Genomic DNA, 16161 nt, shown 5'->3' with positions numbered 1-16161 from the left:
GATTAACTTGAAGAGTTTAAAAATAATTTAAAATTTTTTTAATCAATCTAATATTAAAAAATAAAATTAAAAAAAAAAGCAACCTGAATCAACCTAAGTAAACTCAATGAACCCATGATATAAATCATAATATCAGGATAATTTTATTGAAAACAAACTAAAAAAACATAGAATTTAAAAAAAAAAATCAAAGAAAATGGCTCCATGTACTCTGATTTCTTATTTAGATTCCAATATGAGAGCATTACCAAATTATTTCAAAAAAGATTATCCTAACATACGATTGCTTTTGGCTTAGATCAATATAAGTTAAATGAAGTTTTCATCACCCCTTCTTCCTTAAATAATTTAATACTAAACCTCCTACACCTTAAAATTCATAAGATTGGATGAAAAAAGAATTTTTAAAAGTTTTTATATTTATTATACCTAGCATTGAATATAGTGAGTATTCCCGTTATTAATATCTTAAAGAAAAAACTATTAAAAAAAAACGTGTCTTGATATTTTTGCAAAATGTATAGTAATAGCATTTTTATAAGAGAAATGCTAAAATAACATTTTGTTTAGCTTTCTTCCTGTAGTATGAAAAATAAGCAAAGAAAAGTAAAATATTGCTTTGTTATTTTATTTTTGGCTCTCCACTTTGCACCTGAGTTGGAGTTGCTCCGACGAGGGCTCACAGGCTACTCACACTTGATTGAACCATATACATGCCGGACAAAACGCAAAGCTGCAAGATAACCTACCGTGCCCAGCATAAGGAAGCAACCAAAAGAGACGCAAGCCATGTACCCAAATATGAAGGAGGTTTGCATGAAACCAGACATTTCTGTGCGTGCGTAGTAGTAATAAAAGCAGGAGGCATATATAAATAAGCCAGTTGATCCGCCACAGAGAAAAGACCTGTCACCAAATAAAGCAAATATATCAATCCTCCAACACTCATATATCAGGCCGAAAACTGCAGTTAACATCCATTCAAGGTGGAACAACGAAGAACTGGTAAAAACATTATTCTATAACAAATGTCTGCTCTTCCATTTGGTTTTAATTCATCTACAGATATAAGAATTTGCTCTGATCAACCACCTTCATTAACATCAATAGCCAAAGCTCAAAAATTCCGACTTTCTTTTTTTGTATTAAAACCCAAGCCCACAATCTCCAAGATATGAAGTAATCTGCGGCATTTAGATATGAATTTATATGCAATATGAAACGAACCTATGGATCAGGAAATTGCTTAGACGTTGGATAAATTACAGCTATATGCATACCTCCACCACCAGCTGTGGTCCTCAGCAGCAAGTTGTAAATGGGTCAATGTGGCCGTAATTAAAGCAGTGACCATCAGAAGAGTAATAAAGATGATGAACAAGAAGCTTTAAAAGGTATAAATCCTGTGACCCCAAGCACTAGCGAAGATGTAGTAAAGTTCGGTCTGTATAAGAATGAATGGCAGAAATCCCGCAATTTCCATTCGAGGAATTGTTTGCCGATACCATCGCAATGGTGGAATCTCTCTGGGATATTCGGCGGTGCGACAAGGAGCTTGGAACTCAGCCTTGCTATTCTTCCCAATAATTCCACCTAAAACGAGCAAAGTAACTTAAGATATTGGGTAAGATTTTAAAATATGATTTATATTATTTTTTAACACATTCTTTTAAGTAAAAGTCCTTTGGACTTTAAATTTATACAGGTTTATATTATCTTGTACTTAATTTTTATCAAATAAATAGAGATGGTGAGATTCGAACTCGTAACCGTTTGGTTATCAAAACTCTGATATTAAATAAGACTTTAAAATATAATTTATATTATTTTCTAATAATAAATGTCCATATAAGAGCTATCACAACAATCGCGCCAACAGGAAGAGCTGCAGTGACAGTATAAGCAACTGCAACAGCATTCAGGAAGCAAACTGTGAGCAAGAGAGGTCCACAGAAGAGACATCCTGTCAACAATAGATTTCTAACCTGCCACAAATAAAGATAAAATAAACATACAACCTCAAGTAGTAGAGTTAAGAAAAATTATTTCTTTCACCAAACCCATCCCTGCTAAGAAAGTCCATGAGCAAATACACAGTTTGTTCCTCCAAGCTGACAGTAAAATGAGGTTGCTGTGTATCCTGCAATTCAATATGTGAGAGAATATAAGATAACCAATGCGGTGAGTAAAGTCCCCCGGTTGTATGGATAAAACACTCCTACCAGTCCCAAAATAAAAATGAAGACCGTGCTGCAAGGCACAAAGAAAACATGTCAATTTTTTCAGAAGCAATAATAACAGTGAGGGACGAACAAATCACTTACAGAGTCAGTAGCTGGGTTCCGGAACCGAGGCAGGCTGCAAACAGAGACTTGTGCTTGGGATACCTAAATACATCTCCATGAATGCATTTCCAACCAGTCTCTTCCTGATCTTCGGCTAATTCCTCCTCATTAACATATCTAAATCAAAACAGAAAGTACCATTGAGCAAAGAAAAGCCATACATACACACCCTAGGACATTGGAAGATTGAACACATTTACTGAAATGGATATAATCAACCAAAAACACAATTCTTACTTGACAGAGTCATTGTTAAGGATTCGCAAGATTGCGGCAAGAAATCCAGCAAGAAGAAGAACTGCCATGCATGAATTTATAACGGAATTCCGATGGATCTCTAAATGATGAGGCAACGAATATGACTGAGTATTTAGCCATCCTCTTCTCAAAAGGGACATCTGTTTCCTTCCACTCCACTGTAGACAGAAACTCCACATCTACCTCTTTATCCTCAGTAAGTTCCACCATCGCTTTCGTATCACAGCTAGACGTAATCTCAATCACACGATCCTTATTGTAATAAATATTTAAAAGGATATGATTGAACAGGTAGTATCTTTGTTGCCCCTTATTAACCATCCCCAAGAACCCCCAGATGGGCAAGTCATCAAAATACATTTGATAATAATAGTCCTCATGAACAACAGCTCGAAACTTGGCAACATCTTCCTTTGATAACTTCTTCTTGCAAACAGGTACAGAATTTCTTTCGCGTAGAAATTCAATAGGGAAAGGCCGACTTACCAAACGATCGCCATTCAGTACTTCACCTAGAGACAGCCTTTTCTCCTTCTCATTATCTACAAACAAAACCAAATCAGATAAAAAAAAAGAAAAAAGAGTGTCATTGGAGGGAGGGACTCTAACCTGGCAAACAATACGGACGATCAAAATAACGGTAGGTTTCGCTGAATTGTTTTTTTTAAAAAAGCATTAACTATGAAAAAAAAGAAAAGAAAAGGAAATTCAACAAGAATTCACTAGTTTTGCGTAGGATTTTGAAAGGTCCGACTTTGTTAACATAGATGGGAACCTGGTCTCCTTGTCTGTACCGATGATCTGAACTAGCCTGGTCCACACTCAAGACTAACAAAACGGAGGCGAATAAAGCCGCCGGTAATATCTTCTCCGCCATTATGTTGTTGAACAAATGCTAGTTTTCCGTTCAACCCAGACAAACGCAACTGTTGCTAGTGTAGACGTATAGCGTTGACACGTAAGGAAGCGGAGAGAAAGTGAGAGAGTGATGACGGAACATTCGAAACATGTATCTTGTCAAACCCCTACGTGAGGATTAAGCATGAATTATTAAATAATTGGACAACGCGTGGATTATAGAGTCAATTATTTTTATTATAACGGTATTTTTTATATTTTCTTTTAAGAAAATTTAAAGGTTTGATTGAATTAAGATCTAATTTAATTGAATTAAAAACTTAATCCAAGTTAGATTATGAATTTTTTTAATGCTAATAAAATAAGATTTAATAACTAGCATTTTTATTTTATTTTACTATAATAAATATTTTTAAGTTGTTGACCAAAATACATTTTTATTATCAATCTATTTTAACAACATATTTTTGTGCTATTGATAAATTTAAAGGATGCTAAAATCAAGCCACTTGGAAGCTTAATTCATTTCCTGGGCAAATATTGATTCGGATTTTTTTGGAAAAAATTATTTATCACTTTATAATTTAGTTATTTTTATTTATTAAAATTTATACCTTAAATTAATATAAATTTCCAATCATACAAATATAATTAGATTACCCTTATATATAATATTATTAAAAACACTTGCTATCAATGATAGAAGTGGGGTTGTGTTTTTGTTGATGATGATATTAAAAGTTGATATGTTTTATTAATATCGTATTGTGGTTATAATTATTTTTTAAAATATTTTTTATTTTTTAAAAATTATTTTTGAAATTAATTTATATTAAAATAATTTAAAAATATAAAAATTATATTAATTTAAAATTTAAAAAATATTTTATAATATTTTAAAAACACGCTATAAAAATACCTGGAGGAAAACTACCATATGTCAGTCTTGATTCATTGTTGTTTTTTTAATAATATTTTATATTTTATTAAAAGAACCTAAAGTCATGGAAAACACTCATGGCTATCTTTTAGAGGTAGAATACTGTTTTTGCTAGATTTTTTTGTCATTTTATATTTATATGGCGATGTGTCAATCTTTTCACAATGAAATTCCTGGATTACCCTTTGAAAAAACGCAGTTTAGGGGTGTTTTTGGAATTTTCATTTCGCATGCATAGTGTAACTATTATATTGCCCTTGGAATTAAAACGTCTTAGCTTTTGCTTTAGGGGCATGTAGATATTTTTATATTGGTTTTTTTTTTTTATTATTGTTGGGTGGTTTCAGAAGTGATTTGATAATTTGATTAATAAATAAATAATACAAAAAAGCAAACCTGCCAGCATGTTCGCTGAATGCGCCTGCAAGCGTGCCACTCTGTCATCCTTTGATGACGTGTGGTAACTCACAATGGGTGAAAAACCAATTTCCATGGTGTTTTTTTTATTCGCAAGATCAAAGGTTGCCTCTCCATCTGGCATGTATAGGTTGCGTTTGTTTTACATCTATTTTTATGTTTGCCTTGCAACAAATATTATACTAAAGTGTTTAGTATTAAATTAAATTGTGTTTTATACATAGTTTGGTTACAATAATTTTACATTTTAAAAATATTTAAAAAAATAAGAATTTTTTTTTAAATTATTATTTTTAGTGTTTTCAGATTATTTTAATATGATAATATTTAAAATAATTATTAAAAAATATTATTTTAATATATTTTTAAGTAAATAGTACTTTGAAAACCAACTACACATCTAAACACAACTACACCAAATATTTTATATATATTTTTTGCTATATATAAACTTTAAATATAATTTTTATCAAACACATAAAATAATTTTTTTGAATTAAATTAAAAGAATTACTTGAAAATTATTTTTAAAAATATGTCATCTAGTATGCCACCATTTCAATTCATTTTAACATTTTTTTAAGGTTAGGAAAAATTTATTTATCCCACAGGAGTAGTATAAGGTATTAAATTATTTTTTTAAACTCATGTTCTTTTATTCTTCATTTATTTGAAGATTAGGCTCTTTTTTATATATATAATTTTTTATTTTTTTTAAAATAACATGGGTTATCTAGATCTTTTTATTTATCATTTATTATTATTTTTTAATTATATTATTAAATTAATCTGACTTAATAAATGTAGCTAGGTTAATTTTTCGAGCCTTGAATTTTTCTTCCTTATTTAAAAAAACTGATTTGAGCAATGTCATAACAAGGGATACTGTTATAGTGTCCGCTAGAGTCATTTTTATCTTCTTTTTTTCTTATTGAATGTTTTTTTTTATTTCAAGCTTTTAATATTTGGTTAATTTGTATTGGATTTTGAAATTGAATGAAACGAATGGCCACACGCCAACAGCAACGATCAAAGACCATTTAAATAGTGGTTCCACCATGGAATATTTACAAGTATACAGTTCGATTTATGGCCGAAGTTTCTTCAATGAATTTTGCCCACCAGATAATCTCTGTAACTCGAGGACTATGCTCTCGATTTCTCATTTAATTTCATGGTGAATTCAAGCCAACCTTGCTTTAATTTCTTGGTTCTCTTCGGTTATGCATTTATCGCATAAATTCTGTACGCTTTCAGTTCAACGTGACACTATGCATTACATACAAAAATAAAATTGTATTTAGAGAAAATATAAATCTAGCAATTATTTTACTGCGACCAAACTCACGGTCAGGCAAACAGAACATCAAAACCATATACAGAAAAATTAGCACAAATTTCTTAATGGTTATCAGTTGAGTTTGGTCAGTAGTGCCTCTACTACAAATTCGTTTAGGCAGGCATGTAAGAGAGCATTATTCAATTCAGAACAAAGTGATACCTTGAATCCACATAGCTCTCTACATCCCAGAGGAAAGAACCAAAAGTTACAGCTTCCAGAACAAGTCTTTTCAAACCACCAAAGCTGATCTTGACTAGTTCATCCTTGGAAGAATCAGTAGTCCCTTGAAGTGCTATGACAATCTCAGGTCTTCCAAACAAGGCCTCAGTGTGCTTCTCAATAAGGCTAACAGCCTCTTTTGATCTTATTGTAGCATACCTCTGAAGTGTTTCCCCATCAAAAGACATCACATAATTCCGCAATCGGGAAGCCTTTAATCCATGTCCAGATCCGCCAGGACTGATACCATCAGAGAAGGCTTCAGGATGGGAAGAGACAACTTTACGAATATCTGTTTCTCCCTCATCCACAGCATTTGGGAGGATTTTCATTGTCTTCTCAAGCTGAAACCTTTGATCAACTCGCTTTAGGAAGTATCCATACATCACAGAAGCTGCATAGACCTGTCCAGCCCTGAGTTTGTTTATCTGAGCAACAGCAGTAGAATCTCCCATCCGATTTCCCAAAATGAGAGCTAGATGGTTCTGAATCATATCATAGGCTTCAGGAGAGTGAAGTCGCTCAAGCTTCTCATCTTGGCTTGGCCGAGTGTTCAATCCACCAGATGGGTCTTTGGAAGAGGAGGCTATGGTGGATATCAAAGAAATATTGGCATCCATGAACTTCTGCACAACCAATGCATACAAAATCTCTTCTAGAGCTTTTCTCCTCTCATTAGCTTTCACCTCAGCAATTTTCCTAATAATTTCAAAAACTGAACATTAGACTCGACTTTCAGCATCAATGGCGGGAGCTAGAAACCCCATTTATACAGGAATATCATAAAACTAACCTATATAATACCAAATCAGTGCTAGTGGCAGAAGGCTCTTCCTTCTGTTTCTCAGCATCACGATCAGTTTGAAGTTGCTCAAGTTGCTGCTCCACTGCTGCAGGCACAAGATGCGGGTGACTAATCAAAATCTGAGATAAGAACTGCCCTACTGGAGATTCAAGCTGAAGTGGAGCAATTGATGCAATTGATCCCGATGAATCTGAAGACGATGACAATGATGCTCTCACTCCCATACATCTCCTGCTTCCATATGCCACTCTCCTATGACCTGGCTTCGAGTATGAAACTGAAGAATAATGCTGCAATCCAAATAACACAAAAAGGAAAAGGGAATCAAACACCAGCTTTCCAACCATATAACATCTAGAACAACAAAGTAAATTTTAAATAATCCTAATGAAAACCAAACATATTACAAACTTGCTGAAATTTCAAGTAAGACGTCTTAAAAGCTTCATTTTTTAACAACAATCCAACAGAATTATACATAGGAATTCATCTCTTATAACAAATATTTTGCATAAAACACAAAACTTCATTCACTCTTAAGCATGCAACCGCAAGAAATAAATTGAATCATAGAAAAAAATTTAAAGCTTTTAGCATTATACCATAGATTATCCATGAATTATCAATGGACACAAAATTCATACATAAACTCAAGGAGAAATTATCCAAAACCCAAAAAGAGACTAATCGGTAGTACCTTATGAGGAAAACGCACAAAATCTTGCCCATTGGCAGCTAAAAAACCCGATCTAGCAACATATTTTGCAGGTCTAGAGATGCCAATTGAAGATCCAATAAAAGTTGCTGTAGCTGCTTCCATTTACACCTCTCTACAAAACCCAAAAACCCTTTTGTAAGATTCCATCAAAATCCCTTTAAAAATAAAGGATGATGATTCTAGCTTGACTTCGGTGATGCATACCTACCTTTACAAGTAGTTGAAACAAGATCGATAACTTAAACCTTTATCTTCAAGGAGAGCGAGAGATGAATGTCTTGTAGGTGTTGGTTGTTTGTGCAAGCTGGTGGATATGGCGTTGGTCAGCTGTGGTTGGCGGGTTACAGTGGCTCTCAATGGGCGAAGCTCAGTTAGCGTTAGATTGTGTCATTGTGATAAAACCTTGCTCATGTTGCTGGATAAGTTTTTAGTCCCTTGAGTTTTAGTTAATTTCTTTTTTGCCATCATATGTAATACATACATACATACATACATATATATATATATATATATATATATAGAGAGAGAGAGAGAGAGAGAGAGAGATTGAGCTGGAATCATGTTTAATCTGCTCAAACCATTTTTTTTTCATTCATATCATTTTATTGTATTGATTTGTTTTTTTTAGTTGTATATTTGTCTATTATTTTGCCATCATAGGTTAAATATTATATATATATATATATATATATATATAACATTCAAGAAATTGACCTGTTCAAACCTTCTTCTTTTTTTATTCAAATCATTTTATTGTATTGAGTTGTTTTTTTTTATTTGTATATTTTTTCTTTTAATTTAACAATTATATATATATATATATAATAAACCTTACTCTATAGAGAATTGAGAATAAGAAAAATAATAAACCTGTCAGTAATCGGACTTCTCTTGAAAAAATGTCGAAATTTTGTAGATTTTACTTGGATATCGCAATTACACACAATCCAATCGATTAAAAAAAAAGAGCATATAAATAAATCTTATTGAAATATTAGAGAAGCAGATGTGACAAGTGATAATTAGTGGATTGTGGGTATAATGTATTTTAAATAATTGACTGATTATAAATAGTATAATCATCAGATCAATTTATATTAAAAATATAATATGATTTATTTATAATTATAGCATTGTTCAGAGAGAAATTCAAATGAAAAACACATGTACAATCTTAAAAAAAAAACACACACAAGTAAATTAGGTTTATTTTTATGCCTATGAAAACAATATTTTTTTGCCATATTCAGAGTCGAATTATTATTATTATTATTAATTCAAAAACAATAACAACAACACAAACTCTAAACTAAGATTATCCCAATAAAATATATTTTACAACCAAACTTAAATGTTTAGTGGAGTTCATTTATAATGTAATTAATTTGGTTAAATGCTCCCATTTTAATACTAAATATTTTTTAAAAATATTATTTTAATTAAAAAATAATCCAAATTAATCTAATGACTTGTTAATTAACACGAACCAGGTTGAACAAAGTCTTAATACCTTACTTATCCAAGTTATTTGATGGGTCAAACCTCAAATTGTATTTGATAATTATAATTCATAAGTTAGGACAATTCTATTGTCACTCCCTTTCTCTCACGCGTGCATGCATATATATATTAAATTAAAAAATATAAATTAAACTTAGAAGAGAAGTTACTATAAACTAAGACTTATTTTTCTATTCATTGTAATAATATAGTTACTAATTTGCTCTTGAAGAAATTACCAATAAACTAAGCTTTTATCATTTAACATTGCATGAGGTTATATTTGTTATTTTCTTATTTAATGTATAGTAAACTAACAACTTTTAGCCTTGAAATAAATAATTCTAATGGTTTTAATTTAGGGGTGCTTTTGTCATTTTTTTAGAATAATGAAATTATTTTTGATGCTTTTGAAAATAAGAACAATACAATTCTCTCATAAGAAATTTTTTTAGTTATTTTAAATTATTTTTTACACCAATTTACTGTTGCGAATCGAAATACATCAAAGAAGCTAAGTTTTCTCCATCACGAACACTGTATCCATCATCCAAATACAACAGGGTGGTCCGCATGATAATTGCATCATTATTTATTTATTAAGTAAATAACCAAATTATCCTTGGACCACATGATAATTGCAACAAAAAACAATATGAAATGACTATTATGTCCCTAAAACCAAGCCTAATAATATTTTATTTTAAGAGCAATAGAGTAGTTACAATGTGCACACCAAAAGGAAATATCAAAAAAACATCTAGATCAAAGTTTTTTTTTTTAAAAAAAGACAACCAAGTAATTTAACTATGCAAAAAATGTAAAAAAAATTGAGATATCCTTAAAAAAATTTAAAATGAAAAATAAATCTACAGAAAAACTATTCTACCTCTAAAAAATAATGTTGTGTGATTTTGTTTTAAAGGGAAAACATCAATTTACTATTATAATCTATAATAATTAAAGATATAATTGTAATGGTTTTCCCGTATAGCTTAGGTTTTGTTAATTTGTTCAAGTCTTGTGTTGTAGGTTGGTCAGGTTAGCATCAAAATAATATTGTTTCAAGTTATTTTTACTAAAATTATGATGTTTTGAGAAAAATATTATAAAAAATCATAGATTTGACATAATTGAATTCTATTCTAATTTTTCTAGATCAACCAAATTACTGGTTGACTTATTAAGTTATATAACATCTACTCTCGATTTAAAAGAAAACTTAACTTGAAATTGACCGACTAATTTTAATAATTTTAATAAGAAGTTGACAAACATTATAAATAATTGTTACAATGGGTGGTGAAACATATCGCAAGGAACATCGAGACAAATAACATGTCAAAAGAATATAAATATGACAAGGATATCATTATCTAGTTTTATGATAACTAAAAATCCTACATGATTTTTTAAACATTCTATACAAGGGTTAATAATATAATAAAAAATATAATTATCACTCTATATATTATATATAAAATAAACAACATTGTTATTTGTTTATAATTATAAGATGCATATTGTCTTTATATGCTAAGAATTTATTTAAACTAGTATATATATATATATATATATATATATATATATATAACTTTAAACTAGTATATATATATATATATATATATATATATATATATAACATTGAGATTTTATAATGACGTAAAAGTAAATGTTTTAACCATAGATAACTTCATTAATTAAAAGTGATTAATTGGATAGTCATAAGAATAACTTGAGAGGATATTGCAGACAATACCCATTAACTCACAACTCATCTCTACTTAGAATCCTTAATTATTATTAATTATTTGCTTTTATTATTTTTTAAGCAACATTAAGAGAATAATGCCCGATATTAAACCTTATTATTTATCCAGGTTAATTAGAATTCAGTTAATTCGAAATCAAAATTCGAATAAATTTATAAAAAAAAAGAAAAATTAAAAATTTGACTAACCGAGTCAAAAACTCAGTTATAATTTATTAATTATTTAATTTTTAATTAAAATAGTATCGTTTTGATTTTATAAAAAAGTTGAGGTTAACTTGAATAATCTCGTCAAAACCTAGTGATTTTATCAAAACTTATGATCTGAATTTTAAATTGGATTAATCACTAAACCAGATTTAAAAATACTATTATCATCTAGATTTTTCTTATGAATAATAAAAATATCTAACATATAAAATTAATTTTTAAAATCACATATAAAAATAAATGGTTATAAGCTAATTGAATATAGTATTACTAAATAGACAAACTCCAACAAAGAGCTGGCTAGCAACAAAAGTCCAGCAACAAATAAACAAAGATACACTTGTTAGCTTGCTACTAGCTCCTTTTTACTACTTGGAGATTGTATTTGCATCGAATCTACACACCACCCCACCACAATCAACCCCTCTCCAAACTTCGAGCCAACTACACTTCAATACCCTAATTATGGTGCAATTTCAAACCAGCCCTTAGATATTACAAATCTTGCAATTCTAGTCCCTTTCTTTTAAAACAATCATCTAGGGTCTCTAGTATCGTTAGCAATTTACATTTTTTTCCTTGTTATTAGAACACATAAATAAAAAAACCTTGTTTGTCTTGGATTTTCATTAAAAAAACTCAATTTTGACATTTCTTACCGCTTAAAAATAAAATTGAAAATAAAATTTGTTTTTAATCTAGATAAAATAGGTAAATAATACCAAAAAATTAATATTATTTTTTTCATGGATAATGATATAGTTAACTAAATTATATGATCCAATGAATTAACTAAGGTAATTTCTCTATTTATAAAAATTATTAAATACTTTTTTTTCAAGTCAGTCTATTTATAAAAGTTAAAGGAATAATTAATTATTAACTAAATTGAATCACTGTATTTTAGAAAAGTTTATTCTAATAATGTAAATCATTACATCAATTTGATGCATAATATGCAATGGGATGTTGAGTTATCAAAGACTAAGGGACTTACTTGTGATTTGTTAATAAAAAAATGTAATTGAGGGATTTAATCGATATGTCTATAAAAATAAAATAGTAAAATAGAAATATTTATAGTTACTGTACTGATTTGGAATATTTAACATAATGGTGGACTTATTCATAGTTATCACAAAAAATAATCCTTACTTACATATCATTAGTTACGTCAAGTCTAACAGAGTCAAAAACAGAATCCGGGGACTTGGCTTCTTCTTCCGTTACTGAACTCCGTCTCCTCTCTCTCCCAACCTTCTTACCAAGTGTTTCCTTTCCTCTCCATCTCCCCTCACTTTCTCAGCAACCAAACAAACAAAACCTCTAATGCCAACGACTACAGAACAAGGAAGCGAGTGGGAAGAAGTGATAAGGAAGATGTTACCAGCAGGAGCACCGTTACCTGACGAAGATCATCTCGATTACTCATTCGCAGTAGAATACGAAGGTCCGCCAATTCCTTACGAAGTCCCTCGTATCGACCCGTTGAATCTTAATTTACTCTCAACTCGGGCTTCCTCTCTCGCTTCTACTGAAGAATCGAAATCAAAATCAAGCACTCCAGTTTCAAAATTCACTAGATTCAGCAACCAAAACGGTACCGCAAAAAGATTTTATCCAGCAAGAGTAGAGGTTGATGAAGGCAATCTTGAAAAAGAAGATGAAATTAATAGAAGAGATGAAGGAAGGCGGGGGAATGCCGTTACGTTTAATACGCCTAAAGATTCGGAGACTGAGGAAGGGGATGAGGAGGAGGAGGAGGATGGATATTCCTCCACAGCGACGGATGCTGATTTAAGCAGTACAAGGAAAGGAGTGAGGAGGAGGAAGGGTGGCGTTTGTAGTAGGTGTGGAAAGAAGAATAGATGGAAGGAGAGGGAATCGTGTTTGGCTTGTGAGAAGAGGTATTGTAGTAATTGCTTGTTGAAAGCGATGGGATCAATGCCAGAAGGGAGGAAGTGTGTGAGTTGTATTGGGAAGCCGATTGATGAATCGAAGAGGTCGGTTTTAGGCAAATGTTCGAGGATTTTGGCGAGGGTTTGTAGTCCGCTGGAGGTTAGGCAGATAATGAAGGCTGAGAAGGAGTGTGCTGCGAATCAGTTGAGACCGGAGCAGTTGATTGTAAATGGGAGGCAGTTGAGACAAGAGGAACTAGCTGAGGTTTTGGGGTGTGCGTTTCCGCCACAGAAGTTGAAGCCTGGCAAGTATTGGTATGATAAGGACTCGGGACTTTGGGGGAAGGTGAAAGAAAGAATGTTAAAGTTTATTTGCGTTTTGAGATGGTTTATTTTTTTTGTGAATTATTTTTTTGTTATTGATTTCAGGAGGGAGAGAAACCAGATAGAATAATTAGTTCCAAATTGAATGTTGGGGGTAAGCTTAGGCTGGATGCGAGCAATGGGAATACAAAGGTTTACATAAATGGCCGTGAGATTACCAAGACTGAGCTCAGAGTGTTGAAGGTATCTTATTTCTTTGCTTATGCATACCATTTTGTCATGATTGTGTACAAATGATTTTCAATGATTTAGTAATTGTGGCAAAACCAAGTTTTGAAAGCGCAGTGCTTTTCCTGGGGATGAGGTGTGTAGATTCTACATTGAAATACTATACATGACTGTTATGAATCTTATGTTTGTAGAGCTAGTCACGCTTGCAATGCATAATTATAATCATAATTTGCATGAGTTCTGATACTGTAGTGAAGAGAACAAAATTGTATGAAAGAGTGAAAAGATTTTCTCATTCCTAACCATTAAAAGTATTTCTGTATCTTTGAAAAATTTCAGAAGATTTGGAGAATTTTGCAGAAGCAAACTTGCCCTTGGTGTTTCAGTTCTTGTTTGTTCCCAAAGTGACACAGTATTGGAAACTGATGACATGCTGTTTGATATTTGATGTCTTTACAGTTGTGCTTGCACTTAGCTTTAAGAGCTTTGCAGTTTTATGATATGTTTGCCTTTACTTCATTGGTTGCATGTGATAGTATGGTTGAGGTTGGACTTTGGTCTCATTGCTTAAGTTGACATTCATTCCAGCTTGCGAACGTACAATGCCCCAAGGATACTCATTTCTGGGTGTATGATGATGGATCTTATGAGGAAGAAGGCCAAAATAATATAAAGGGAAACATATGGGGAAAGGTTATCTCTTAATATACAGATAATATCCCTCTCATCAGTTTTAAGTTTGAAATTCAACAATCAGTTTTGAATTGAATTTTATACAGTTGCCATCTGATTTTTGGTAGGCAGGCATCTACTCGTTTCATCTGTTCATTATTTTCATTGCCTGTACCACCTGGAAATCCTAACAGGCCAAAAGAAGATCCAACTACCTTTTCAGGAAGGTCTGTGCCCGAGTATTTGGAGCAAGGAAGGATCCATAAACTTCTTTTATTCGGGTTAGAAGGATCTGGAACAAGTACCATTTTCAAGCAGGTAAGTTCATGTTTATTGTTTTTGTTTCAATTTGATTTTATCACAAAAATTCATTTTATTAGGTTTTGTTTATGATTCTCATCATTTCATGTTGCTGCCATTGTTACGCCGAACGTGCTTAACTTGAAATGTTTGTTTGAAACAACTGCCTCTCTGTTTAATTGATCACTGTTACTTCCTATCACATGGTGGAAGCTAATGGGAAGCTATGTATGCAATTTGAGTAGTTGGTGTGTTTAGGCTATTGCTTAACTTTTGAATTTCTTACAAAGTATAAAAACTATCAATTCAAAACTGAAAACAATCATTTTTATTTGGGTTATTCTTTAACTGGCTATTTGGCTGTCTCACTGATGATATCCATCATGTATATGTCACTTAAATAATTAGTGATATATTAATGTCATAGCTGTTTAGAAAAGGGCAATATTCGTTATTTATAATGGTCTTTAGCACATTATTCTTCTGATCTTCTGTTTTACTTGCAACAATTCTTTGCATGGAGATGGTTGTTGGCTTAATACTTGTCATATTTCTTATTGTTTCCTTTTTCAATGGAACAGGGCAAGTTTTTATATGGGAATAGGTTCACCCCTGAAGAGTTGCAGGACATCAAATTCATGATTCAAAGCAATATGTACAGATATCTTAGCATATTGCTTGAAGGACGAGAGAGGTTTGAAGAGGAGGATCTGACAGAGAAGAGCACTGCTACAGTTAATTCTGAAGAATGTGCTTCAGGTCTCAATACTACTATTTTTGTCTTCGTTTTCTAGTTTATAATAAATCATAGAACCTTGTTTACTTTTGCTTTAAGTTTTCCTAGATTTGAAGAAATATTCAAACATTTACATTTGCTACTCATAGGATTGCTGCAAGATATGCTAGATTTTTAAAATCAGAGGAAAAGTGTGGTTTTTCAAATGAATTTTAATTTTTTTCAAGAAGATAAGTGCAAAGGCATCATATATTGTTGCCAATATTTTAGTTTAATGAAAATAAAGCATGAATTGAGCTTGCCAAAACTTCCATTAAAAAATAATCGAATTTCTTTGTCTTGAAAAAAACACATTTGCATGCAGAAAAATGATTAGTTAATACAAAAACAATAAACATGAAAATTTTACAGAAGTGGAGTCAATATGTTCAAAGCTTTTGGAGGTGGTTATGGTGTTACCAGAAAAGAAAATGCTATTTACATTTGTTCTACTGATACTTGAGTAGAGTAATCCAAAAGATTCTCATATATAGCTCCATCTTATTCACACAAGCGTCCTCATGTTGCCAGAGTGTAAGACTGCCACCTAAATTAGCAGGATACTAAGAGGCATTCCT

At 31.4% G+C, this 16161-nt stretch overlaps 2 protein-coding genes and 1 pseudogene across 3 annotated transcripts in view; 1 reads left to right on the top strand and 2 right to left on the bottom strand.

The window, feature by feature from the left end:
- Window positions 1-521: 521 nt before the first annotated feature.
- LOC105110430 (transmembrane 9 superfamily member 2-like) lies at window positions 522-3597 on the bottom strand (annotated as a pseudogene).
- A 2571-nt stretch (window positions 3598-6168) lies between these two features.
- Window positions 6169-8308, bottom strand: LOC105110429 (uncharacterized). Its single transcript, XM_011005465.1, has 4 exons — window positions 8111-8308; window positions 7882-8014; window positions 7173-7474; window positions 6169-7078 (listed from the first exon to the last, which is right to left on the bottom strand). Exons 2-4 carry the CDS (start codon window positions 8002-8004, stop codon window positions 6298-6300), a joined length of 1206 nt encoding a protein of 401 aa, XP_011003767.1. The 5' UTR covers window positions 8005-8014; window positions 8111-8308; the 3' UTR covers window positions 6169-6297.
- Window positions 8309-12580: 4272 nt separating this feature from the next.
- Window positions 12581-16161, top strand: part of LOC105110428 (extra-large guanine nucleotide-binding protein 3-like) — an 8303-nt gene continuing 4722 nt past the window's right edge. Inside the window, exons 1-6 of one of the 2 annotated variants that reach the window (XM_011005464.1) lie at window positions 12581-13028; window positions 13071-13627; window positions 13711-13848; window positions 14425-14529; window positions 14641-14826; window positions 15390-15567. In XM_011005464.1, the coding sequence (XP_011003766.1) occupies window positions 12713-13028; window positions 13071-13627; window positions 13711-13848; window positions 14425-14529; window positions 14641-14826; window positions 15390-15567 (1480 nt within the window). In that variant the 5' untranslated portion in view covers window positions 12581-12712. Of the gene's footprint in view, window positions 13628-13710; window positions 13849-14424; window positions 14530-14640; window positions 14827-15389; window positions 15568-16161 lie in introns of both variants that reach the window. The other variant, XM_011005463.1, reaches the window with a different exon arrangement.

Source organism: Populus euphratica, unplaced genomic scaffold, assembly GCF_000495115.2.
Source record: "Populus euphratica unplaced genomic scaffold, PopEup_1.0 scaffold253.1, whole genome shotgun sequence".
Classification (NCBI taxonomy): Eukaryota; Viridiplantae; Streptophyta; class Magnoliopsida; order Malpighiales; family Salicaceae; genus Populus; species Populus euphratica.
Note: the sequence above shows the minus strand (reverse complement) of the source record. Positions and strands in the feature narration are given on the sequence as shown.

What these genes read in the sequence shown, in the direction of transcription:
- LOC105110429 (XM_011005465.1), bottom strand. Translation starts at nt 8,004, where the DNA reads ATGGAAGCAGCTACAGCAACTTTTATTGGATCTTCAATTGGCATCTCT. An exon ending in TTGTGCGTTTTCCTCATAAG is followed by an intron (nt 7,475 to 7,881) that starts GTACTACCGATT and finishes TTTGGATTGCAG; the next exon opens with CATTATTCTTCAGTTTCATA. An exon ending in ACTGATTTGGTATTATATAG is followed by an intron (nt 7,079 to 7,172) that starts GTTAGTTTTATG and finishes TGAAATTATTAG; the next exon opens with GAAAATTGCTGAGGTGAAAG.